The 27,468-nt window shown below is 44.8% G+C and overlaps 1 protein-coding gene across 5 annotated transcripts in view; it reads right to left on the minus strand.

Moving 5' to 3' along the window:
- Nucleotides 1–27,468, minus strand: part of TNRC6C (trinucleotide repeat containing adaptor 6C) — a 115,853-nt gene that overhangs the window by 43,851 nt on the left and 44,534 nt on the right. For all 5 annotated transcript variants that reach the window (XM_069542011.1, XM_069542010.1, XM_069542009.1 and 2 more), the window contains exon 4: nucleotides 9,164–9,490. In XM_069542011.1, coding sequence (XP_069398112.1) covers nucleotides 9,164–9,490 — 327 coding nt within the window. The remainder of the gene's footprint in view (nucleotides 1–9,163; nucleotides 9,491–27,468) is intronic.

Here is a 27,468-nt window from a genome sequence, read left to right on the forward strand (position 1 = left end):
AGGTTCAATCCCTGGGTTGGGAAGATCCCCTGGAGAAGGAAATGGCAACCCACTCCAGTATTCTTGCCTGGAAAATCCCATGGACAGAGGAGCCTGGTAGGCTACAGTCTGAGGGGTCGCAAAGAGCTGGACACGACTGAGCGACTTCACTTTCACTTTTCAAACTAGCTTGTTTGGTTGCTAGGTCGTATCTGACACTTTTGCGACCCCATGGACTGTAGCTCGCCAAGCTCCTCTTTCTATGCAATTCTCCAGGCAAGAATACTGAGTGGGTTGCCATTCCCTCATATCATATATCACTTATATGTGAAATCTAAAAAACGGATACAAATGAACTTATTTACAGAACAGAAAGATATTCCCAGACGGAGAAAAAACACTTAAGGTTACCAAAAGGGAAGGGGGGAGGGGTAAATTAGGAATTTACAGACATACACAACTATATAGAGAAGGCAATGGCACCCCACTCCAGTACTCCTGCCTGGCAAATCCTAGGGACGGGGGAGCCTGGTGGGCTGCCGACTATGGGGTCGCACAGAGTCGGACACGACTGAAGCGACTGCAGCAGCAGCACACAACTATATATACAATAGATAAACAACAAGGACCTACTGTATAGCACAGGGAACTAAATTAAACTGCAACCGGAAACACCAACATGAGTAAGAGCAATTCTGGGATGGGGGGGGGGAGGAAGGGAGAAGATGGACTAAGATCCAGATATGGTGAGTCTGGGGTGCTTGCAAGACCTCCAAGCGGATCTGTCCACAGTCCTGGGAGAAGCAAGCTGGAAGCTCAGACATCAATGTGCGGTTCATCAGCCCCCTCTATGTGGACTCGTGCATCCTTGCAGGTGCTTCATCCAGACCCTTAAAAGGCCATCACTGCCACTCTTCCCGCCTCTTCACTCCTCTCCATCATCCACTTCAGTTGCCCGATCAAGTGGGGACTACGTTCGACAAGCACTGGGGAATCTACGGGTTGTCATCCACTTGACAGGACCTTTTTCTCAAAGGCAAGACCGTGTGTGCAAGTGGCGCACGCCAAGAGAGCGGTGTTTCTAACTCAGAGGGGAGCTAAACGTTCTGGAACTTGGTACAGCCAGTCAGAAGGGAGTTGAGAGAGAGAGAGACGGCTAGAGGAGACGAGATAAAGGAGGTGAAATGTCCTCCAGGAAATTCCCTGGCAGTCCAGTGGTTAGGACTTGGCACTTTCATTGCCACTGCTCTGGATGCAATCCCTGGTTGAGGAACTAAGATCCCAAAAGCTGCTCAGCATGGCCAGAATAAATAAATAAGATCCCCCACACCAGCCTTAAGGGTGTTTTACTGAACGGGCATCCACACCTGTGCTTTGGCACAGAGGGGTAACGAAAGGACAAGTTGTCACTGCTGCTGAAGGAGCCTAAAGGAGAGACTCAGCTCTCACCAATGTGCGGCACAGCTCGAGTCCACTTTCTGGTGAGGACTTCTGTCCTAAGCTTGCAAAGAGGGCCAACTCTTACATATGGAGCTATTGGGAGGGGCTTAAAATGAGGCTAACAAGTGAATTTGCTATATACATTTATCTAAGTGTTATTACTGTGTAAGCCACTAAAACACATTTTTTCTATGTAAAATGTTTTTAGTTGTAATGAAAACAGTGGATAAGGAGGAAAGAGACAAACATTACAATGTCTTTCATTGTAATTAAACTTCAAGAATACCAAAATGATATAAGGATTTTTTTTCCAAGAAAATAGCACTTTTGAGGGTGCTGACAGGATCAAAATGAACATTACATATGAAAATAAAATGAACACAAAACCAAAAAGTTAAGGATAAATGGCAAAAATCACTCTATGCCATGTTTCTACAAGTTGATTTCCGGTCCCACTCCCTAGCGTCTCCAGTTCTGGTATTCTTAGTGTCCCAGGAGCTTCTTTACAAAGCCCTCTCTTCGGATAGTTTAGGGGCCTGTAACAGAGGCCGTTCCTATGTAACTCTAGTCACAGTGTCCTCAGATGACAGTTCCCGGATGACAGTTCATATTGTGCTGAACACGCACGTTCAACAGTCCTGCCGGTGAGCTTACAAACACCGCACAGATGAACAAGAACGTTCTGTACCAGGATAGGTGTGATGCACAAAGGTGCCACTCTTGGCTTTAGTCCCCCCCCCCCCCTTTTCCACTTTATCTTGTTTTCTCATTTTTTTTTTCCTTCTCAAAAAGTTTTGAAATGGGAATCAACTGTGTCATGTGTACTTTAATTAAAAAAAAAAAGTCTGGGGACTTCCCAGGCATCTGATGGCTAAGACTCCACACTCCTAATGCACGGGACGTGACTAAGGTCCCACATTCCATGTAGTCCAAAAAAAAAAGTTTGAACACTAAAATGCATTTAAAAGCTGGAAAGACTTGAAAACTGGAAAGCAGAAAGTTACGATTTTAATGCAATATTTATGGTTTTCAAGTATAGACTTCAATTGGTTTGAAAATACAACTTATCACTGTCTTAAGTGCAGTGGTAAAGGCCAAACAACAGAAAACAAACAGCAGAACCTACACCTCCAACACATGAATGAATTAACCTAAATCCACTTTGGGAAAACCAGGCTTTCCCCTCTCCTCACCATTCTTTCCCCACTCAGACTCCTTTAAAACCTTCTGGGGGCTCTGAGGAGCACAGTTTGACTAGTTCTGTTCTGGGTAATCCCTGAAGTCTCTCCTCTCCTGCCCCTCTTCATCATTAACACCATCATCATAATTACATCATCAGCATTATCACCTCTACCATCACCACCATCACCACCACCACATATTATGACCTTAGAATTTATCCCCTAAATGAGAATATGTTATGTTTTTAAAACTATTATTCTCTTTATCTTTAAAGCATAGCATTCTTCTTGGTAGAATTTATGACCTTGAAAATATTTGAGTAACATGGTTTTCATAAACCAAAATATCTTGACTGCGTTATCAATTTTAAAAATCCATCTTTTAGTTATAGTCTAAAAGACTATATGAAAGAAACTGAAATGACTGACTTCTGTGAGTAGGTATTTTGAAATGAATGAAAGCTCTGAAATAAACCACGGCTGAATTCTCTTGTAGGTTATTTTACACTCTTCAGCATAAGCCCAGGAGCTTTAAAAGGCTAAAATATATACATCTGTTGGGCAGCAAGTTTGAGAAAGTTTATAAATAAGAGTGTTCATATCCCTAAAGGGGGTAAAGAATCTGCCTGCCAATGCAGGAGACCCAAAAGACACAGGTTTAATCCCTGGTTTGGAAAGATCCTCTGGAGTAGGAAATGACAATCCACTTGGATACACTTGCCTGGGAAATCCCATGGACAGAGGAGTCTGGCAGGCTACAGTCCATGGGGGTGCAAAGAGTTGGGCAAGACTAAGCATGCATGCATACAGGCACGCATATCCCTAAGACATCCCATATTTCATAGCATTTTGAAGTTCCAAGTATTTCCACACACATTAGGTTAACTGAACCTTACAAGTTACATCTGTTTTACAGATGGGGAAACAGACTCAGGCCAAACTTGCAAAGGCGTTATAACCAATGGCCAGTAAAGGCTGAACGGAAACTTGTATCTTCAGAATAAAATTATAGTGCACCTTCCATCACAACATTCTATCATTAAACTAGTTCCACTAAAGAAAAGCCTTAAAAATGAAAAAAGTAATGAAGTTCTGTGTCATGTTAAATTCTCTTTTTTAACTGCTGTCTGAAGAGTTCACACGTTCTAAAAATAGATGTCTATAAAAGTCTAAGTAACAAACTGTCTTAAGTGATTAAAAGGATTATACAATAGCATAAAGAGAAAAACTTTCTTCTTTTGCTTTTAAATTCCAAAATGTTGCCATAGAAAGATAAAATCTTCAAAAAAAAAAAGTATTTAACAAAGAGCTTTTAAAGCTCCAGTAAGCGAAATTATAATTAGGTATCAGGTTAATCAGGTAGGGAAGTGTGGACAAGATTTACTCAGAAGTGTGCAGAACGCTTAATTTAGTGCTAACCCTGACAAATGGTATGGAATTCATTCTTTCTCACCACAGTCCTTTTAACGGAAATGGCAGAATAATAAACTACATCCTAAAGTAATTCCAAATGCTTTCTGTAGTTGAAAACACAAGCGTACTATGTGTACTGGTAACACATACTCGGACACTGGGTTTTTCAAGGGGCGGAATCCAAGTAAACGCTGTTTTCAACCTTGGAGAACCGAAGCCACCTCCCTCCACTGCCTTGACGCGGTTGCAAAAATCTCATGGAGAAAGTGTTCTTAGCTCAAAACTCCAGCACAGGACAGACTCGGAGACATCTCTTCCGTTCACTTCTATCCTTGCAAGGGATTATGAAATGCAGAACCGAGTGAAAGGTTTACTGAAAACAATAATCAAAGTGTCCACAAGAAAAAGCTTGATGGCCCTGCTTTACTTCAATCGGCAGGACGAGGCTGCTTAGCAGGAGGAGGCTGCTTCCCCGGGGTCCAGATCCTGTGAGAAGCCCCCGCAGGGGAGGAAACCTCCCCGATCGCGGAGGAGCGGCTGCTGTGGGCTCGGTGGCGGCTCTTTTCGGCTACTCCGCGGGCCGCGGGGGCACAAGTACCTGCGAGAGGGGCCGCCCACCCCTTGGGAGACGCTACCTCGCGTGCCGGCCGCCCGCATCTAGGGCCGCGCGGGCTCCCTGCTCCGCCGGGACACCGGCTGTTGCCGCCGGGAGGCTCCGCCGGCTGTGCCGGGCGACCTGCAGGCGCCCGCGGGCAGGACTGGCGGTGCCCTTCCCACCCCGGGAGGATTTGAAAGCTTTGATTATCTAATTGCAGCTGACACTAAACCGATCTTCCTGCCTCTCAACATTCTTTCGATGGTCACACCGTTTTCACTGCAGGACCCAGTTGCGGCAGCAGGAGAGCCACTTTCCGTCTGTGTTTTTGAAAGTCAGCCAAAAGCGAAAGGGCGCGCTGCCTATTGGCTGCCCGCAGACAAACCGCTGCCCTCTCCTATTCCTTTGTTTTCGGTTCCTCCTCTTTCCCGCTCTTCCCCGAGAACGTTTCGCTTCCCCCGGAAAGTCTGGCATACCAACACTAGCTATAATTTTCTAAATGAGGCCCATATGTAAATTGGCACATGTCCAACTTCTTAATTACTTTCCTGCTTCTATCTACGAAAGATCTAAGTAGCGAACACAACCGCATAGTAATCAAAGCCTCTGATTATAAATGTACAAAGTAGCCACCAAAACAATAGATTGCCTTTAGCGCGGCCAGAAAAAGAGTTTTTTAAAAAGATAAAAAAGCTCACAAGTGTTTCAAGATGGAGTTACACTGCAGATAGGCAAAAACACAGTCTGAATGGAAAATTCACATTTTCCAGGAAGCTTCACAGGGTGAATCAGTGCACTTGTATACTAGTCACACCTTACCAGGCAACATTTGTTGCCAATTGGCTGGATGGGCACTCCCCTCCAGAATCAACACAGGAACTTATAATCTATTTCGGCTTGCATTATTTTATTAGAAGGCCAATGTTTTATTTCAGGACAAACTGTTGTTATTTAAAGAGAGCACCTGGATCCAGGGCTGTGCTGGGGCTGTCTCACAGGACCCCCTCCACCCACCGTGAGGGGTGATTCAGTCTCTGGATGCCCCAGTGATGAGGGACGGGCTGAACCCCGCCCCACTGTACTGTGCTGCCTAATTGGGTCTCTACCCTCCGGAGCTGCCCCAGTCCACGAGGCCTCCTGGGCTGTCAGACCAGGATTTCTCTGACTGAAATGCTCCCAGGCCCTCTTCCTCACTGGCTCTTTGCAGGGCTCCCCTCAGTTCCCTTCCGGTCCACACAGATGTCTCAGGCCTCTTTTTCCCTGGCTACTCTGGGCATGCCTGTTTGAGAGCCATGTTTTTCCACAACGGAGGTGACCCCCAGAAGTTAATCTATATGTGGAGTCAGAGCATCAACAATTAACAGGAAGTGTCCACCTGAAAACGTCTTTTTTTGAATTGGAAGCCCAATATAAAGAATCTGTGCTTAAACTTCCTTAAACTTGTTGAAGGGCTTCCCTTCAGCATTAGCATTACTGAACATTATAAGTAAAGTGGCCAGGAGTTAGCTGTGCATGCTAGGATGGAAGTCTTGGTCCCCTTAGAACACGTGATAGTGCTGGCGTAAATAATGCTACAAAAACTACCAAATCAACGGCATCTCTCCAACAGTGCCCTGGGCTGACATGGAGATGGCACAAAGCTAACACAAAGAGGGGCCAGTAGAACCTGAAATGTGTTTTTTTTTTTTAAATGGTGAGCAATTTATTCTTTTTAATTAAAAAAAAAAAAAACAACTTTTTTTTGAAGTGGACCATTTTTAAAGTCTTTACTAAATTTATTACACCATTGCTTCTGTTTTACATTTTGGTTTTTGGGCCATGAGGTATGTAGGACCTGAGGTCCTGGAGCAGGGGTTGAACCCACACTCCCTGCACCGGAAGGTGAAGTCCGAGCCCCCAGACTGCCAGAGACGTCCCTGGAAGGAGCTTCAGATTGCTGCCCTCTGGTGACCTGCGGGCCAGTGAAAGTTCAGCCTGTTCTCAAACACAGGTGGTTTTTTATCATCACCTTCAGCCACGTTGGTCACGAAGTCAATAATGCCGCCAGCCACTTGTACCAGCTGCAGAGGCAACAGTCAGTTTGGGTGTGTTTCCATCACCTCTGTAGATCATGCCACGTAGGGCAAAGAATGACTTCTGAGCATTAGGCTGGTAGTCAGTATAGTCATATATACTCATATTCTTGGGGGAAAACACAGAAAGTTAATGTGCTGGACTGAAATAACTCCTAACTTTGCTTTTCTTACCATTAGAAATGGTCTGCTGTTAAATTCTCAAGGATTAGTCACTACCTTACCCCCTGGTGGCTCAGATGGTTAAGCATCTGTCTACAATGTGGGAGACCCGGGTTCAATCCCTGGGTCAGGAAGATCCCCTGGAGAAGGAAATGGCAATCCACTCCAGTACTATTGCCTGGAAAATCCCATGGACAGAGGAGCCTGGTAGGCTACAGTCCATGGGGTCGCAAAGAGTTGGACACGACTGAGCGACTTCACTTTCACTTTACCCCCTGCTTGGGTAATTCAATCTCAGTTCTGTTGTGACAATCCACTCCAGTACTCTTGCCTGGAGAATCCCATGGAGGGAGGAGCCTGGTGGGCTACAATCCATGGGGTCGCAAAGAGACACGACTGAGCGACTTCACTTTCTGTTGATCTAGCACTCATATTTTTAAATTTAGTCTTAGAAGAATCATGAATCAAACCATGTTTTTCATTTTAATGTGGAAAGCCTACAGCAGTGAAAACCCTAACACAAATGCAAATAAACACATAAAAATCTATGTATTACTTTAAACAAAGTTATAAGAGCTTTTACTTCAAGCAGTATCTACGAAAGTTTCAATGTGGCAAGAAAATGTGGAACTCACTAATAGAATTTCAATTGGATATGAATGAATTCATTAAGTAACTTGCACCACAAGAAAGAAAAGTTTATGAAGATTTTATGAGTTGTTTTTCAGTTGCTGCTCTGTAATAGTGTTTCAAAAGTACAAATATATTTGCAGCATGTTTCAAAAGTCTCCCAAGTTCCACAGTCACAGCTAGCATCTGAATTTACTGAGCACTTACTACATGTAGGCTCTGTGCTGAGTATGAATCAAATACCTCAGTTTTTCAATATAAGCTTCTTAAATCAAAACACCAAGCTATACAAGTCTGACTATACAATCTCTGTTAAGATTGGTCAGAAGACCATATTTCAGTGTGGAGAGTAACCGTATACTTGACTATTAAACTGGTGGCAGTTAAGCAGATGGGATTCTATTCAATGAATACATTTGATCATTTCTTCTCTTCCTAGCTTTTTGCTGACGATCATTGACCGACATCCTCTCTACTAGGAATTTAGCAGATGAAAGTCAAGACTATTTGAAGACACATGGCGAAGTTGTCTAAAAATATTTTTTCCAAAGAAAACCACAAAGTCATGGTTTTTAGAAATGGTGCTGCAAATACTTCAATGTTACGTTGGAATTATTCCCCATATTAAAAGGCAGCACATGAAGGAAAAAAAAAGTTGTGACATGTTTCTTTTAAATTCTAATCTAATACAAGAAGCCTCTTTGCCTCTCTAATTACAGACCTGAATTTCACTACCATGCTAGAACCAGTGCCAATTGCTGAATTACTTGAAACAGAAAGATTTAAGAAAATAACGCAGAATCATGGCAATTGAATTTCTCTAAAACTCCAGTAAAGAAAATTTTTTTACAGTGCTAATCCATGAGATCAAGCGGAGGGGAACAGGAGAGGAGAGCAGAGACGCTGACATTCTGAGGCTGGAAAGCAAATGAGCAAGTGGCCAGTTCTCCTATGAACCCAGAGAGAGCCGGCGTTGTACTGCAGGCCAGGACACCAATGAGCAGTGGGCAGCACAGAGCCCCAGGCCTCTCGGGGGCGGAGCAGGCAGTACCGTCTTGGGGTGCTCAAATATGTCAGTTAGAAATAGCCACTCCCCATAAAATGCTATCACCTCCCTGCACAGAAATCATGTGTGTGGTTCGAGATGTCCTAATTACCTGGGAGAAAAGGGTTTCACTATCAGTTTTCACTGCAGGGCTCTAAAGCATCTGCCGTGACGGATGTATACAGACTGACAAAGACCTTCAGTTTCTGGTGAGCAACAGGTTTAACTGAAGTAGCTAAAGTGAAAGAAAGTGAAAGTCGCTCAGTCGTGTCTGACTCTTTGCAACCCCATGGACTATACAGAATGTGGAATTCTCAGGCCAGGATACTGGAGAGAGTAGCCTTTCCCTTCTCCAGGGGATCTTCCCAACCCAGAGATCGAACCCAGGTCTCCCAAATTGCAGGCGGATTCTTTCCCAGCTGAGCCGCAAGAGAAGTAGCTATTGCCATCTGCAAACACACGAGAAACAAAATAAATAAGCAGGGGAAAGAGAAGTAAACCTTGAAATCGAAGCGAATGTATCTATCATCGAGCTAGCTTTGCTAAGGGTACAGTAAAGATGCCCATGTTTATTACTGAGCAGCAAAGGTGAAAACAGCAAACCAGTTCTCAGGTAGAAAGAGCGCTCTGGTTCTGGGTGGTTTACCTGGTTGGGGCTTACTGGGGTGCGGCTGTGCTCCAGCTCCAGGCAGCGGGGGCGGGCTCAGCCCTGCAGGCCCAGCACCCTGGGTGGGGCTCACGCTGGTCAGGGCCCCCGCGGGCAGTGGCTGACCTCTCTTTAACAGCTGCTTCTGTTCTTGCTGGCGGAAGCGTGGAGGCACCTCGCGAGGCAGGTAACGGGCTGCAGCTGGCTGCTGGCCGCCGGCAGACGCACGTTTGCCATTGCTGCCGCTGGAGAGGGTGCTGGTGGAAGTACTGGTACTGGTGCCGGCAGGCTGGGGCTGGCTTGAACAGGTCTTGGTAGGTTCTGGCACTAGAACGGACAGAAGGAAGAGACCCCAGCTCCTTAGTATTATCACCGCCTTCAACTCAACCCAAACCAAAGAAAACAGAACACAAAACCGAGGCATGACAATGTAGAGCTTTGGCAGCGAACTGCACCAAAGTCAGAGTCCCAGGCCTCAGACCCACGTTTCCTGTAAATGAACCTGGATCCCGAGCTGTAGCCCTTGGCCGGTTCCCTCGCCCAAAAGGCAGGCCATCAGGTGGGTCAGGGCCGCAGGGCTCCAGCGTGAGCGGGAGGCAGCTTAAAGGCCCGGCTCCTGGGCCCCAACCAGAAATTCACTTGGTTGGGCGGGAGGGGAGGCTGCCAGTCTGCATTTCTGCTAAGTTCTCAGGAGAGGCTGGTGCCCCAGGCCCTGGGCCCACACTTTGAGAACCACTGCTCTTGGTCAGTATTTCTCAAAATTAAGAGATCATCAGATGTCCATGAATTTTTATATAAATGTTTTAATTCTGAAGAAAATTATATAAATATATAACATTATAAAAACTATTATTATCCCTTGCAATCAGCCTGAATTTCTCATCTCCCCAGTGAGTTCCACTGTCCATCCTGTGACCCCATTGTACACAGGATCCAAGAGGCCTCTGCCCATGATTCTTCTGCTGCCCCGCACGGCAAACCCTCAATTCTGGATGAAGCCACTGTCCACCCTCTCCACCCTGGCTTGGACTGCTGGGCAGTCTGAAATCAATGAGAACTCCTGGGCCCTAACCTCAGAGCACCCTCAGTGCTTCCTGACCAGCCTACAATTTCCTGGGTCTGCCTGACTCTACTACTGCTGTCGACGACTCACTGAACAACCTTCCATTCTCGGGCGATAATGTCTTTATCTCCCGACCCCAGAAGATAAACTTGACCTTATTCTCCAGAGAAATAAAGGCCAGCAGGCCAAAGCTGCAGGTGTCGGTCCCTACAGTATGCAGCACACGGCCGTCCGCCCCACACTTCTGTTCCTCTTCCCCCAGACTGGCACTCTGCTTCCCCGACTGCAAGACTCACATTTCTGCACGTGTTAAAATCACTTCACCGGAACGTGTCTTACCATCGATAGCATGTCCCTTTCTGGGCGGCACATGAAATACTAGGGCATCTCATAGTCTGTGGTGTCAGGACACACAGATGACTCCCTCCACAGCTCTGGGTCCTGTCTCAGGGACTGGGTGTCTTCAACCCATGACTCTCCCCAGAGCAGACAGAAAGGCCCAAAGCTGAAGACTGGGTCTCCCATTAATTCTTTGTTTTACAAATATTTTTATTTTTTATTCCAGGCAGACAGTAAAGAATCTGCCTGCAATGCAGGAGATCCAGGTTCAATCCCTGGGTGGGGAAGATCCCCTGGGGAAGAGAATGGCAACCCTCTCCGGTATTCTTCTCTGGAGAATTCCATGGACAAAGGAGCCTGGCAGGCTACAATCCATGGGGTCGCAAAGAATTGGGCACAACTGAGCAACTAACACACATATACTTTTTTTTTTTTCCAGAGATTAGTAGATGGACATTGCTGAGTGCACAGGAGAAGAGAAATCCGGCCCCCGTGTTCACGTGTGGAGTAGAAGGGAACACATTTCCAGCCAGTAACCTGCCCAGGGATGAGGCCGCCCTGCCACCAGCTCCTCCTGGTCGGCACGTGAACGGGCCCACACCGGTGCTCTCCCCTGACAGTGGCTCTCCTGCTTGCCTCAACCCACATCCCACGCGAGCCACCTCCGACGGGTCCCCTCTCCTCCCGCACACTTCCTGAAGTCTGCTTCCTCACCTGCCCTGGGCCTCTCACCCAGCTCCTCTCACCCTCCTCTTCCTCCTTGATGCTGAAACCCTACGGCTCCCCGAGCTTTCTCTGCTGGCCCCTTGGTTGTGTATCGGCGGTGACCACTCTGACCCCCCGAGCCTCTCTTCTTCGGCCTTCATGACGCTGGAAGTCCATTCGCAGAGTTCCTCTGACCTCCGCAGCCACTCTTTCCTGCTCCCAGTGACAGGCTGCCTCCTCCTCTAAAGTTCCACTGCAGACTCTCATCCTGGGTCATCTATCTACTTCCGCTTCACTCATCAATCCTGTGGTGATGGTCTAAGCCCTGGAGGGCCACTGGATGTCAACATTGATATGGACACTGATGTCTTAATGGGCAGTTCAAAGTCAGTGTGTCCCAAACACTCATCAGCTTTCTCACCTTGGCAGTGTTTTAGGGGTTCTTCCTGACCCAGGGATCGAACCTGCATCTCTTGCTTTGCAGGCAGATTCTGAGCGACAAAATAATGCATAAAGCAGTTGATCATATCTCAAGATTCAATAAAACATGGTAATTCCTAGTCATTCTCTAAACATCAGATTAAATGTCACTTCCCTTGAGAACCTTCCCTGATTCAGCCAGGGCAGTCTAGGTGCTTCCGGAACATTCACAGTTCCCTGAATTTGCCACAGCATTCGGCATGGTATATTGCTTAGATGAACATCCGTTATTTACATATATATTTTCTTTTTTAAAGAAAGTGATAAAATCTATTATAGGGTGATTTTAAATGTAAAGGGGACGACCTTCAAATATATTTTCAAACATATTTTTTCCTGACATTGGCTTTTAGCTAATTAAGGTGGCAGCAGTACCTAAGTATTTACCCAAATGAGTGAAAAGCTTATGTCCGCACGCAAAATTCTCTACAGGAATGTTTATAGCAGTTTTATTCATAATGGCCCCAAACTGGAAGCAACCAAGATATTTTTCTATAGGTGAGCAGATAAAACAGACTGTGGCATATACATACAATGGACTCTCAGTCTTAAAAAGAAATGAGCTCTCAATACATTAAAAAATAAATGGAGGAACATTAAATGCATATTATTAGGTAAAAGAAGCCAGTCTGGAAAGGCCACATGCTCTGATTCCTACCATATAATGTTCTGGGAAGAAGCAAAACTACAGAGACCATAAGGCCTTCTTCAGTGGTTGAGAGGGGCTTGGGGCGGGGGCGGGGGTGGGGGGAGGGATGCGCAGGCCGGTGCGGGAGTCACCTGGGGTGGGGAATGACATGTGGTCCTGTAAGAGTGGGCACGTGGTGTGAGGGCAGCGGGTGCACAGAGAGTAACAGCAGGATCCTCTAACAGTGGACACACAACGTCAGGCATTCAAAAACCCATCAAACTGTACAACACAGAGCATGCACTCATAGCTAAACTACGGACTTCAGTTAATAATAATGTATCAATACTGGCTCAACAGCTGTAACAGAGGCATGACACCAAGGCAAGATGTTAATTAAGCACAGGGGAAATGGAGAGTGGGCTGGGGATGGAGAGACGCAACATGTGGGAACTCTTTATTTTCTGCTCAGTCTTTCTGTAAACCTAAAACTGCTCTTAAAAAAAAAAAGAAAATAAAGTCTATTAGTTAAAAAGACAAAAAAAAAAAAGAGAGAGAGAGAGAGAATTCTGCCTGCCCTTGTTACAAGACCCCACTTCTCTTTTGTCATAACACACTGGCTGCCCAGCTACTACCAAAGTCAAGGTGCTTCCAACCTGCCATCCATCCGGTCTGTTCAAAGAAAACCTACCCGAACTCAAAACCTGGAGGAAACAACTGCCAAGGACTTGGAAGCGACCGGAGCCTAAGGACCCAGCCCGACCTCCCCTTGCCCACACAGAGCCCGAGAGGCCCAAGTCTGCACTGCCCATATTAATACGGCAGCCACTAACCACGTCGCCGCTGAGCACGCGATGCATGGACCGAGATGCGCTTCAAAGAGTCAGCGCACAAAAACCTCACTGATGTTTATCTTGATCTCACATTGAAATGACAACATTTTTTGAATACACTGAATTAAACATATTAAGTACTCTCACCTATTTGTTGTTAAATCTTAAAATGTTGCTACTACTATCGGGCAACTAACAATCTCAACTGATTGAGAATCTTAAAATCTGGATCTGTTCTTGTAATACAGATAAATCGAACGGTCAGGTCTTGACTAGCCACGCGTGCTCTTCAGAACCAAATTTCTCCATCTGTCGTTCCCCAAAGACATATGGCTAGGGTGTCCAAGCAATCCTGAAGTTCTCCTTCTCAAACGGGCCCAGATCTAAGGGTCCACAGACCAGTCCACCCCTACACATCACTATTTTCACAGTAGAACGCATTAAGGCAAGGGGAATTGTAGCTTGATTTGTATCGATCAGCAACAAATGATTTGTCTTATTTAGGAAAAAAAAAATTAGAACGGCAGCCAGGGACTAACTATAGCAAATAAAGAGCTTCCAGCAAGCTCAGCGTCACATGAGTGACACCTGCTGGTGAAAAAGCAGGGCATTAAATCCTTATGTGAGACAGCAAGTCCTGTCAACCAATTTTCTTTCTAAGAAACAGTTTTCTGCTTTCGGGTAAAAATTTCAGAGGACACTGTCACACCAGAGTTCAAATAGTTTACAAATTCCTACGACTGCTTTTCCAAAACAACTGGCCACTATACAGGCAGGAAGTTCAGACTGTCTCTTGAGTGCCCCGGGGGAATAAGCTTTGGCACTACACTGCCATCTCTAGGAGACCAAGACAGAAGGCACTGCCCTGCTGGCCCAGCCTGCTTAGCTTTTATTCCACTCTGGACTCCCAAGTCCTACCTTCTGCTTCTCTAGTCATTTTCCACGGCCTGAGCCGCCAGTACTGCCATCTGGACCGGCCCCCCGCCCCTGCCCCCGCCCCGCCCCGCCCAGGCCCCCTGGGCTTCCTTTCACTATGCTAACCACACCTCTGAATCATCCCAAACTTCAGTCTGGTTTCCAGACCGCCTGAAGTTGCAGGCTCAGAAAGCTGATGGGTTCTGGTCCTACTTAAGCGATTCAAAGCCAAGCTCCTACTGCTGCTAACGTTCCTTTTGAAATCTACCATAGTCTGCCCAAAGCCCCGTTACCCTGTTTCAAGCTTTCCCTGCCTTTTCCAAATCCTTCTCTCAGTCTCTTACTGGGACTCTAGGTACTGAGACCAAAGCTACTCATGCATTTACACACATGAAGGCTTTCCAGCGCCCAGCTCCACGTGCTGGGACCTTCCAGTGGACACAAAAGGTGGACTCCCACCCTCCCAGGCCCTCTGCTCACATTTTAGCAGGGGGAGACGACTTGACGAACAAGATGCCTATTAAGTTAAGTGGTCACTGGAAGGTCCTAAGTGCTGTGAAAAATGAGGAAAGCCGGGTGGGGCACACGGGACTAAAGCTGACTTTTCTCCTGTGGCCTGCTATCAGCGTCCCCCCCACAGGTGTCAGTATCCTCATTTATCCTCTCAGAATTTACTTATTTAGGAAATATTTAATGAGTGCCTATTTTGTGCCAGGCACTGAGTGCACTGAGGAAAATAAATAGGTATAGTTCCTGTAAGATACTAACTTAAAAATGATTCCACAAGTAAACAGTGATAAGCTGCCACACGCATGATAAGCATGTGGGACAGAAGAACCTCACTTGGGTTAGGGACTCAGAGAAAGCTCCGCTAAGGAAGTGACCGCTAAGCTGGGCCAGGGGAGCTTGCCTGCGAGCTCACTCCCAACCAGCCCGGACCGGGCATGGGAAGATCTTGAAATGGGAAAACGCTTCCGTGCCTTGAAGGCCTGAGACAAGGCTGGTGAAGTCTTTGTAGACATTCTGGACCCCATTGCTTGGCCACTGGCCGGAAGAGCACTCGGGGGCAGCCTGGTGGAGGGCGACCCCGTGGTCCTGGTTGCAGGGCACAGACAAACCTGGAGCCTCCAGTTTTGGGCAGAAGTTCTCTGAGGACAGGCTCCTCTGATTACAAACTCATGGGGAGTCCAGGATGCTGTGACTGCAACTGGTTGTTTACTCCACAAGCAGGTGACCTTGATCAAGAACCGACTGTACGGGCCCCAGAGCCAGGAGTTGTACCCGACAGCACCTCTGTGTCCCATTCTACACACCTAGGGGGCTGGGTTCTGGCTAGGATCTACCTTATGCTACTCATCAGAAACTTAACAAAGCAGGGGAGGGTGGGGTGCCCAGTGCATTAAGGCATTTCCATCTTATTACCCAAGTCATCCTAAAAGACGTTCTTTTGTTGTTTAAAAAAAAAAAAAATCTTTGGAAATAATTGAGACGTACAAAAGGGCATAGAGACCAAATAGTCAACAAACCTCCATGGACCCAATCTCCAGCTTAAGAAGGAAAAAAATGTCACTGATTCCACCAAAGGTTCTTCTCTCCCTCTCACGGGCTGCACGCACCACCTCCCCCAGGAGGCCCTGGCCATGCACACTTTGGGGTTTATTCCTCCCGTGTGTGGCTCCTCTTCAGATCTGGTGTTGTGGCTATGAGCCCAGACCCATCTGCTTAAATCTCAGCTCTGCCACTGAGTGAACCTGGGTGAGTTATTTAACTCTCCGCCCTTCAGTGGTGCTGTCTGTATAAATGCAGGAAGGCAGAGGATGAAGTGAAGGTAACAATCAATACCTTACTGAGATGTTCTTTGAGGAGTGAATATTAACATCTGTAAAGAGCCCTTTAGAACAGTGTCGGACACACAGCAAGTGCTCCATAGGTATATTATGTTACAGAAAAAGTTCAGTGACATTTGCTGAAGATGGTAAAGCAGACTCGATCCAAGGCTGTCACATCGGGGCCACTGCAAGGGGACTTTACAGTAGGGGAGAGACTGGCTCAACCAAGAATACAGTGTGAGCAAGTAGGAACTTAAGAGTAAGGACCTAATGAACAGCCATCCTGAAATTTTAAAAGCCTTACAAGAGCAGCAAAGGTGCCCCCCCACCGACCAGCACACCAACCACAGGCCAGCAGGGGCCAGTCCACAGCTGCAAGGATCCAGCAGTGACCTGAGTGCCCTCTGCCCACTGTCCCAGCTCCGAGTGTGAGCACTGCCCTGGAGGTGGTGGAGGCTTTGGCACGGGGTCCCGGTTCCCAATCACTGTCTCAGTGGCAGCTTCCTGACGGCTGGGCTGCGGCAGTGACACAGTGCTCTTGAGGTCAGCAGGGCCTGCAGGGCCTCCTGCCTTTTCCCCTGGAAGCGGCTCTTCTGGAGGGCCCTCTGGGGAGTCATATTTGCATCCCAGCCTAGGGCACGCCCTCTCTCCAATGACTGTATAAGCACCCAATTCTCTGCACCTAAACTCATTTCTCCTTAATATAGCTAGAGTGGTTTCTATATCCTTCAATTCAGCTCTGGTGAAGAGCACAATTTCCTGCCCCCCGCCGCCCAGCAAGTAGTACATTTAAATCTTTCACTCACCTAGACAGCATCACAGTATATGCTATAAGCATATATGCTCATATATATATGCTATGAGATATTCAACAACTGTTCCTTTCTAACAGCATTTCCTATAATGAGACTTACCTACATTCACCTGGATTAAAGTCTCACAGGCTACCTCCACTAGTCTAAGGCACACTGACAAGGAGTCATGCAATGGATTAGAGAGGTATATTTTAAAAGTAAGCTTTTATAGGTAAATGTTAACTAGAGGGACCTTTTAACCTACACATTTCAACATGTTTTGCTTCTGAAATTTGGATGCATCTTACAATTGGTATATAAACTTAATATAGTTTCCTCATTCACCCGCCAACTCCACCAATAAGGCATTATTAAATCCATGGTATGACCTATATATATATATATCCCCCACCCCCCGCCATGCTGCTCGACTTATGGGATCTTAGTTCTCTAGTGAGGGACTGAACCGGCGCCCTAGGTAGTGAAGGCTTGGAGTCCTAATCACTGGACTGCCAGGGAATTTCCATTATGTTCTACCTATAATTGATGGTATCTTAGTACTTAAGAGAGATAAGTTTTTGTATGATAAAGCAAAGAATTTCTCTTATGCACAGACACCACACAATGACAAGAAATGGAAAAATATTTTAAAACCTTACATTAATTTCAGCCATTTCGGAACATATACACAAAGATTCAGAGTTTCTTAAAATTTTAAATTTAGTGGCATACGTATGTTAACTATTTGCAAATGGGACTATGAAAGAGAACTATTCTCCTGTGCTGAAACAATCAGAGATTCCAAGGAATATTTTCATTATTACAATCACTTCTGCAATCTACACAGCAACAAACACTGCAGGGAGAAGTTCCCTGAGAACAATGGGACGCAAGCTGAAGACAGCGAGAGCGAGGGCCCATCTGCTGTGCGTGTCGCGGTCCCGGTGGGATGCAGAGCAGTGGCCTTCTGTTTGTTCTGTTGATGGCTTCTGGTTCATCTGTCACCATGGCAACTTTTAGAGTCCAACTCAAAATGAGCACAAACTCATTAGCTGCTAACTACATTAAGTTAGTGTCTGCTGCTAATGAGAAATGCTGTTCAGAGATATTTTCTATTCTAATGTATTACAGTTACCTCTCTAAAAGGTATTAAACTGAATTAAATGCTACTCATAATATATCACACTGGATAATACAAACGTTACAGCAGAATTACTTTAATAATGACTATTAACAGTAAGAATCATTTCATTAAAAGGTTACCATGTTTTGGTCCTTGGATTCTTCCACTCTGAGAAAATGTATTATCGGTCATACAGGCAAACACTTCTAGGTTCTTTTAAACACTGGTCAGCTGATTCAGAAAATCAAAATAGAAAACTTTGATAACAGCCTGTTAAAGCCAAGCAGCCAATACAGCAATTAGCACATACTGGCTTTTCTTTTAGCTAATTAATTTTGGCTGTGCTGGGTCTTCGTTGCTGTGCAGGGGCTCTCTCTATTTGCGGCGAGCAGGGGGCTACTCTCTAGGTGCGGTGTGCGGGCTTCTCATTTCCGTGGCTTCTCTTGTTGCAGAGCGCAGGCTCTAGGCACTCAGGCTGGAGAGCACAGGCTCAGCAGCTGCGGTGCGCAGGGTGAGCTGCCCCGAGGCATGGGGACTCTTCTCAGCTCAGGGGTGGAACCTGTTTCCCCTGCACTGGCAGGCGGATTCTCAACCACTGGACTACCAGGAAGCCCTGGCTTTTCTATAACCTCAATACGGACCATCGCTTGAAACACTTCTCAAAGAGGCGACGCACAGGACAGACACGCAGGGTAAAGAAGTCTGGGGAGTGTACAAGCTTCTAAGTCTGACCTCCTCTCTCTCCATGCGGAATCATCCCAAGCAGAACAAGCTCTAGGAACAAACAGTGAATCTGAAACCGTGTAAAACAGGTTTCCATGGGATTATGTCTCACCTGTGTTCTCCCAGGACATGCATATTGCCTTGTGCAAGAGGGCTGCGGGCATGTGTGTTAATAAATTAGTAAATTGTGGGCATGAATTTATTCACAAAACAGAAACAGACTCACAGAAAGGGGCAGAGGGGAGGATAAATCAGGAGTCTGGGATTAGCAGGTGCAATCTACTATGCATAAAACAGATCAACAGGGCCCTGCTGGATAGCACAGGGAACTATATTCAGTATCTTGTAATAACCTATAAAGGACAATCATCTGAAAAAGAAAAAAAAAACATGTATAACTCAACCACTTTGCTGTACACTTGAAACACTAGATCAACTCTTCTTCAATAAGATAAATACATCGTGGAATAGCACTAATCTGGAGTTGCTTTTCTCCCTCCTAGTACAGAATCCTACAACCTGCCAGAAGAGGGAGCCCCAGTTAGCTACTCCAACACGTAGTCAGAGAACGCAGGGGGGCGGAAGGGAAACCTGACCACGCTGACTACTCACTGTGAGAAGCCTCCAGACCGCTCTCACGTCCTGGTCCTCCCCAACCACTTTCGTCCCCATCCACCACCTCTCCTCTCCTTGCTGATGGCTCCCAGGCCCTGTGGCCTTCTGTCTGTTTGGGGTCCAGCCAGCCTCTGTGAGAACGCTGCTCCCTCTGTCCCGGGGAGCCCTCTGCCCTCTCTGCACTCTCCCAGGCCTAGGCTCTCAGTCATCCTTTGGCTCTCACCAAAGCAGCACTCAGGACACCCCTCCGAATCCCAGCCTCATCCATGCTTCTGAGTTCTATGCTCTCACGACCAACGTTCCTCTTCTTCGGGGAGGTCAGTCACGGCACCTGCAGCAGCGTGACTGATGTTTACATCCACTCCCTACAAGACTCTAAGTCCCAGGAGAGTGTGAAACAGATCTATTTTTAAAATCTTTTTCTCCCCACAGTGAACAGCATGGTGCCAGGCAAATACAAGGTGTTCAACAGATACCTGCTGGATCACATGGTTGCTAGCCTAGATGGTCTCTGACTTCTGCCTATTCTATCAATATGACACCTTCCTTCCTCCCTACTCTCGCCACTTAGCATCTGGAGGCTGGACTAGGCAGTGGTCTAGCTGTACCCACTGCCTCTAGCCCTCCAACTGTTTAATCCGTCTTCAATCTGGCACTTTCAGTGATCTTTCTAAAATATAAGCTCATGCTGTCACTCCCCCACTTAAAACTCTCCAGTGGCTCTCCTTTATGGTCAGACAGGCTCATGCCTCATAGATGGGTTTGGGATGACTGAGACAGGCATCTCACCTCTTGCTGGTGTCCACAGCTAAGCTAAGCTAGGCACCAGGCAGGGGAGTGGTCCAGCTCCAGCAGGTGTTTATCTCTCTCTCAATCACTGCTGTCCTTGCCCCCAGTTGTCTCGTTTGTTTTTAGTAAGATAACCTTAAAGATTATCTTTTCTTATAGAAATATAAACATTGGATGAAAAGATGATCAAATGAATGTAACTTAACATCTTTTCAGGTAGAAGACGGGGGATAAATAAAACACAACACCAGAACATTCTGTTGTGTTCACTTGCTTACGTATCCATTGCTTATGTAGTTAGCTCCTACTACTAGTATCTTTATTTGAGAACAGAGACCTTATCTCTGCTATCTGCTAGGTATTTATAAGCAATCAAATTAATTAAGTGAACTAACTTGACAACTCTAGGTAATATAATGCGACCAATATTTAGCTCATTTATTAATGCAATCTTTAGTAGGTATGTCAAAAGCTGAGTAAAATGTGATCATACTGGAAGTGCATGTTTACTGATGTAACTATCATAGAAATAACTGCACACATAGAAAAAAAGGGGAAATGACTGAGGTATGCAGAAAACTAAGCTGCACTGATGGGACTTTCTGCCCAACTCTAGAGGCCAAATTAATACTATAAACCAATCTAGAGTCAAAGAACAAGTAACTCAGAAAGTAGCGGCAAAATATTAGGATATACCTTCACCAAAGAAGATGGCAAAAAAGCGCATAAAGGTCATGTCCAACATCATTAGCCATTAGGGAAATGCAAATCAAAACCACAAAGAGGTACCACATCTATTAGAAAGGCTAAAATTGTGAAGACTGACTTTCCAAGTGTTAATGAGGATTCAAAGAGCTGTGAAATGAGATAATCACTGTGGAAGAGTTCCGCAGTTTCTTGAAAAGTCCAACACCTATCTACCAGAAGATCCAGCCATTCTACTCCCAGGCATTTACCAGAGGAAAATGAAAGGACAGTCACTCAGATAGAGACTTGCACATGGATGTGCACAGGTACTTTATTTTATCATGGCTAAAAACTGAAAAGAACTCAAATGTCCATGGACAGATGAGTGGATAAAGCAACTGTGAAAAACTCAAACACTGGAATACTACTCAGCAATAGAAGGGAACGACCTCCTGATACAGTAACGGGGATGGCAATCACGAGACCAGGCTGAGTGAGAGCAGCCAAGGGTGCGTGTGGTGTGAATCTGTTTATGTAACCGTCTAGGAAACCTTCTGCGGTGGCAGAAAGTAGGCCAGTGTCTGCCCAGAGGCTGATGAGAGACGAAGGAGAGGTGGGTTGGGAAAGGGCATGGGGTACATTCAGGGATGACGGATGCTATCCTGATTTCGGGAATGGTTTCACAGGTGTGCACAAGCCAATGTTTAGTAAACTGTTCTCTTTAGATACATGCAGTTTACTGTGTGTGAGTTCAGTTCAGTTCAGTCGCTCAGTTGTGTCCGACTCTTTGCAACCCCATGGATCACAGCACGCCAGGCCTGCCTGTCCATCACCAACTCCCAGAGTTCACTCAGACTCACATCCATCGAGTTGGTGACGCCATCCAGCCATCTCATCCTCTGTCTTCCCCTTTTCCTCCTGCCCACAATCCATCCCAGCATCAGAGTCTTTTCCAATGAGTCAACTCTTTGCATGAGGTGGCCAAACTATAACCCAATAAAGCTCTTGCAAAAAAAAAAAAAAAGAAAGCAATCTGGGTAAACAAATTACTTCTCAGAAAGCAGACTGTGAGCTTCTCTTAGAGCTATAAATTATACCTTCACGCCTGGAGACTGTCTTTTATGTTTAATGTGTCAGGGAAGCTATGCTAAACAGAGATGTGGACTTCCATGTCACCTGAGGCCTGTGCAGAAGACGCAGTTAAAGGGCCACGTAAAAGGAAACATAAATCACCACTGGGTTTACTTCCTTTCCTCTAAAATCTGATCAAGGAAGTATTACGTGTGTGTGCCTCTATGTATATATATTTTTATGTGTGTGTGTGTATATATATAAAATCTCTTAGGTTTTTTTCCCAATAATTTTTATCTCTTTGAATTGCCTACATATTTAGGGGAAAAATACCACAGCTTAATACACTTTCCTTTGTTCCCATGGAAAAAATGTTCATGCATTTATGATATCTTCCTTTCCCTAGGGATTTAACAGTAAAATTAAATAATTCCTTTAAACATAGAACAACACAGCTGAAGAATGACATAGCTAATGTTAAAAATCCTGTAAGACATCATCCCATAAAGATCTCTTACATAACAAATCTCTTAGGAATTTCTTCCAGCCTTATTTGAAAATGTCCTAAGTTATTTTTTTAACTGATATAGTACTGATAATAGATACACAGTATCTACATCTCCAGGCCCTTCATATGGAGAAAAATATATAACTGACAACCAGAAGGTGAAGATTCTAGTTCTAGTTTTGTTACTAACTAGCTGTCAAAACTTGTACAAATCATTTCAACTCTTTGAATCTCATTTCCCATCTAACATAGGAGTTAGATAATCTCTAAGGATCCTTCAAGCTCTAAGATTTTATTCATTTTGTAGATAGGCAAGTAAAATGCCATATTTTATAGAAAATATCATGCTGACTAGACTTTCAGATGCTGCTCTTAAGAGTAATTCATATACTCAAAATGGTATCTGCTTTGGTTATGTGGATGTGAACGTGAATACATGTAAATTCAAGGAATTTGGCCAATTTTATTAACTCAGGAAAACACAGATCTGCTGCTTTATAAATACTAACTGCTGATTATTGTGTTGAGACCCCTGAAAGACTGAGCAAATGGTAATAAACTGCCTCAGCTAAAACAAAAAGTGCCACCTGATTGGCGAGGTACAGAAATGTGGGTTCATTTCTGTTTATTTTTATCCATATCTGACTATGAAATCAGAAGGCATGCTTTAAACCTCAATTCTCACCACTTTTCACTCATGTTGAATGAAAGGGATTTATAAAGACATGTTTAGGGAATTCTCTGGCGGTCCAGTGGTTAGGCCTCTGTACTTTAACTGCTGAGAGTGCAGGTTCAGCCCCTGGTCTGGGAACCAAGCTCCCACCAGCCTTGTGGTGCAACAACAACAACAAAGCCAACACAAGGCACTGAAAGAATAGGCTTCCAACTGATTTACATTAACAGAAGCAGATAAAAGTTTGCTTAAAATGAACAATTAGAGACTGAATGCACAGTGAAGCCAAATACCTGATAGCAAAACGTATAGTCCTTCTGAGCAAGATGAGGAAACTAATTAAAATATATGAATTTTTAAAAGTATATGACTCAAAATCATGACTCATTAAACATGTGGAGTTTGAGCCATGTTGGGTCATCAAGATATTCACTTTTATACATGATATAATTAACTTTGAACTTTTTGTATGAAACCTTACCTTTCTATCTTATGAACTTGAGAAAATCTGGCTAAAACCACTATATTAAATTCACTTCGCATTTATGAGTATAATTATAGTTAATCCTTAAAAAAAAAAAAAACACCTTTAAATCCATGAAAAAACCCAGAAGACAATAAGAAAATTTAGGCTCTTAAGGTCATCACATCATAAAGCTACTATTTTCTCAGCCCAAATTAAGGACAGTGCCACAAATAAAGAAGAGATTAATGATTACTGAAACAAAACTCATTATAAACTGTCCAAAACTTAGAGATGAGCTACTCAGCAAGTATATAAGACACAAGTTAATGGTGTTTCAAAACAGGACGATAAACAAACAAACAAAACAGGATTATATCTGATTCCCTTTCCCCAACTATGAGAACATCTAGGGTCTCACTAAGGCATGGAGTTCAACTGGCTCTTCCACTGGTTACCAACGCAAAGGCAATGTTTAGCAGAATTTACATAGGACTGCTTTGTTTCTGAACAGACTCACACAGAGCTTTTCAAGTTGTTTAGTGCAGCTCCTTGAGGGGCAGGAGACAGGGAAGGGTTTAATCAGGGGAAGCAGCAGAGAGTCCATATAAAATGCACATTTATGTATAGAGAGAGATGCTTTCAAGGATGGTCAACAAAATGTTAACAGCTAGCTATCTCAACATGGAGGGACTTCACGTGAACTTTAAATTCTTTTTAGAAACAATGAGAATCTACTAATATTACTTACATTTTTCATCACAAGAAGAAACATAAGGGAAGGCTGGTTAAAACTACCACCACTGAAGACTAGGAAGCACTGGAGAAGAAGAGCCCCAGTCACAGAAACAGGCTTGGATTCCTACAGGGCACTCAGGGGGCAGAGGGGGAAGAAGCCAGGAAAGGTGACGGTGAACGCGCTGTCTGCATACAGAGCTCCAAAGCTGGACCAGGCAGGGACGCCGGGCGGACGCGGCGCCAGCGCTCCTGGCACAGAGTTTCCTCTGAACCCACTCGCTCGCCTAAAGCGTAAAAAGAAAATGACCTTAACAAAGACACTGCTAATCAGGATTTGGAAAAACAGAGACAACATTTTATTTATAATTTTGTAAAGCAGAATTTCTAGGTACCGAGTTTCCAGACAGGAGTAGGGGAGGAGAAGCAGCACGCTATATATTAGATTTAGCAAAGGAAAAAACTTCCAGTGAGATTTCGTTCTTCATTTTTCTTTTAAACGAAGATTCACAGTTCAAGTTCAATGGTTATAGCTTGATATAAAAAAAACTTTTTAAGCATAATTAAAGCTATAATGAAGACTGATCTATCAAGAATGGATTAGGCTACTCTCTAGGAGAAAGCAGAAAAGGTATAATGCCAAATTCAGACTTAAATTGAAGAAAGAAGGGAAAACCACTAGACCATTCAGGTATGACCCAAATCAAATCCCTTACAATTATACAGTGGAAGTGACAAATAGATTCAAGGGATTAGATCTGACAGACAGAGTGCCTGAGGAACTATGGACAGAGGTTCGTGACACTGTACAGGAGGCAGGGATCAAGACCATCCCCAAGAAGAAGAAATGCAAAAAAGCAAAACGGTTGTTTGAGGAGGCCTTACAAACCGCTGAGAAAAGAAGAGGAGCTAAAGGCAAGGGAAAAAGGGAAAGATGATACCCATCTGAATGCAGAGTTCCAAAGAACAGCAAGGAGAGGAAAGAAAGCCTTCCTCAGCAATCAATGCAAAGAAATAGAGGAAAACAACAGAATGGGAAAGACTAGAGAGCTCTTCAAGAAAATTAGAGATACCAAGGGAATATTTCATGCAAAGATGGGCACAATAAAGGACAGAAACGGTATGGACCTAACAGAAGCAGAAGATATTATTAAGAGGTGGCAAGAATACACAGAAGAACTGTACAAAAAAGATCTTCATGACCCAGATAACCGCAATGGTGTGACCACTCACCTAGGGCCAGACATCCTGGAGTCTGAACTCAAGTGGGCCTTAGGAAGCATCACTACGAAGAAAGCTAGTGGAGGTGATGGAATTCCAGTCGAGCTATTTCAAATCTTAAAAGATGATGCTGTGAAAGTGCTGCACTCAATACACTAGCAAATTTGGAAAACTCAGCAGTGGCCACAAGACTAGAAAAGGTCAGTTTTCATTCCAATCCCAAAGAAAGGCAATGCCAATGTTTAAACTACCGCACAACTGCACTCATCTTACACGCTAGCAAAGTAATGCTCAAAATTCTCCAAGCCAGGCTCCAACAGCACATAAACCATGAACTTCCAGATGTTCAAGCTGGATTTAGAAAAGGCAGAAGAACCAGAGATCAAATTGCCAACATCCGCTGGATCACAGGAAAAGCAAGAGAGTTCCAGGAAAACATCTACTTCTGCTTTATTAATTATCCCAAAGCCTTTGACTGTGTGGAACACAACAAACTGTGGAAAATTCTTAAAGAGATGGGAATACCAGACCACCTGACCTGCCTCCTGAGAAACTTGCATGCAGGCAAGAAGCAACAGTTAGAACTGGACATGGAACAACAGACTGGTTCCAAATTGGGAAAGGAGTACAATAAGGCTGTATGTTGTCACCCTGCTTATTTAACTTATATGCAGAGTACATCATGCGAATGCCAGGCTGGATGGAGCACAAGCTGGAATCAAGATTGCCGGGAGAAATATCAATAACCTCAGATATGCAGATGACACCACCCTTATGGCAGAAAGCGAAGAACTACTAAAGAGCCTCTTGATGAAAGTGAAAGATGAGAGTAAAAAAGCTGGCTTAAAACCCAACATTCAGAAAACTAAGATCATGTCATCCAGTCCCATCACTTCATGGCAAAGAGATGAGGAAACAATGGCAACAGTGAGAGATTTTATTTTGGGGGGATCCAAAATCACTGCAGATGGTGACTGCAGCCATGAAATTAAAAGACGGTTGCTCCTTAGAAGAAAATCTATGACCAATCTAGACAGCAAATTAAAAAGCAGAGACATTATTTTGCCAACAAAGGTCCGTCTAGTAAAAGCTATGGTTATACCAGTAGTCATGTATGGACTTGAGAGTTGACTATAAAGAAAACTGATCACCGAAGAATTGACGCTGTTGAACTATGGTTTTGGAGAAGACTCTTGAAAGTCCCTTGGACTGCAAGGAGATCAAACCAGTCCATCCTAAAGGAAATCAGTCCTGAATATTCATTGGAAGGACTGATGCTGAAGCTGAAACTCCAATACTTCGGCTACCTGATGTGAAGGACTGACTCATAGGAAAAGACCCTGATGCTGGGAAAGATTGAAGGTGGGATGAGAAGGGGACGACTGAAGATAGGATGGTTGGATGGCATTACTGACTCAATGGACATGAGTTTAAGCAAGCTTTGGGCATTGGTGATGGACAGGGAAGCCTGGCGCGCTGCAGTCCATGGAGTCGCAGAGTCAGACACGACTGAGCAACTGAACTGAACTGATAATATAGGTACATGTATAACATATAAAGAGTTCTCTGAAAATGTTTAAATCAAAACTTAAAGAGGTTAAGTTTCAGTTATTGAGAAAGTTAAGTCAAACATGATGCTAAATAGCGGAGGCACTGCTCTACTAACACTACTGTTTATGCCACGTGCAATGTCAGAGAGCATGGCACTTAGTAATTGACATGGTCCTATTTGAGCTAATTATCAAAATAAAATCAACTCAAACTTCTATATGCTAACTGACACTGTATTATATCACCTTATTTATAACTGTAGCCTCTCACATAAGAGTATTCAACTCCTGGACTCACTCAAATCGTTAAACTCTTTGCTACATTCCCGTAACTGGGCCCTGGCCCTTCTGGGTGCTGCTGTGTGGCGGCAGCAGCGCTCTGACTTCTGGCGACTCTGTAGTGGGGGCCGTCACATCTGGCCAGGAGGTCAGAGACCTGCCTCTGGAAGCAGAGGCTGACCCCGCCCTGCTACTCAGGAGCTCTGAGCATCCCTTTCCCGATACAGGACTGTTCTATAGCACGGCAGGTACTGACATACAGTCGCTGCTGGGTGAAATGTC

The sequence above is a fragment of the Ovis canadensis genome, chromosome 11, assembly GCF_042477335.2.
Source record: "Ovis canadensis isolate MfBH-ARS-UI-01 breed Bighorn chromosome 11, ARS-UI_OviCan_v2, whole genome shotgun sequence".
Lineage (NCBI taxonomy): Eukaryota > Metazoa > Chordata > Mammalia > Artiodactyla > Bovidae > Ovis > Ovis canadensis.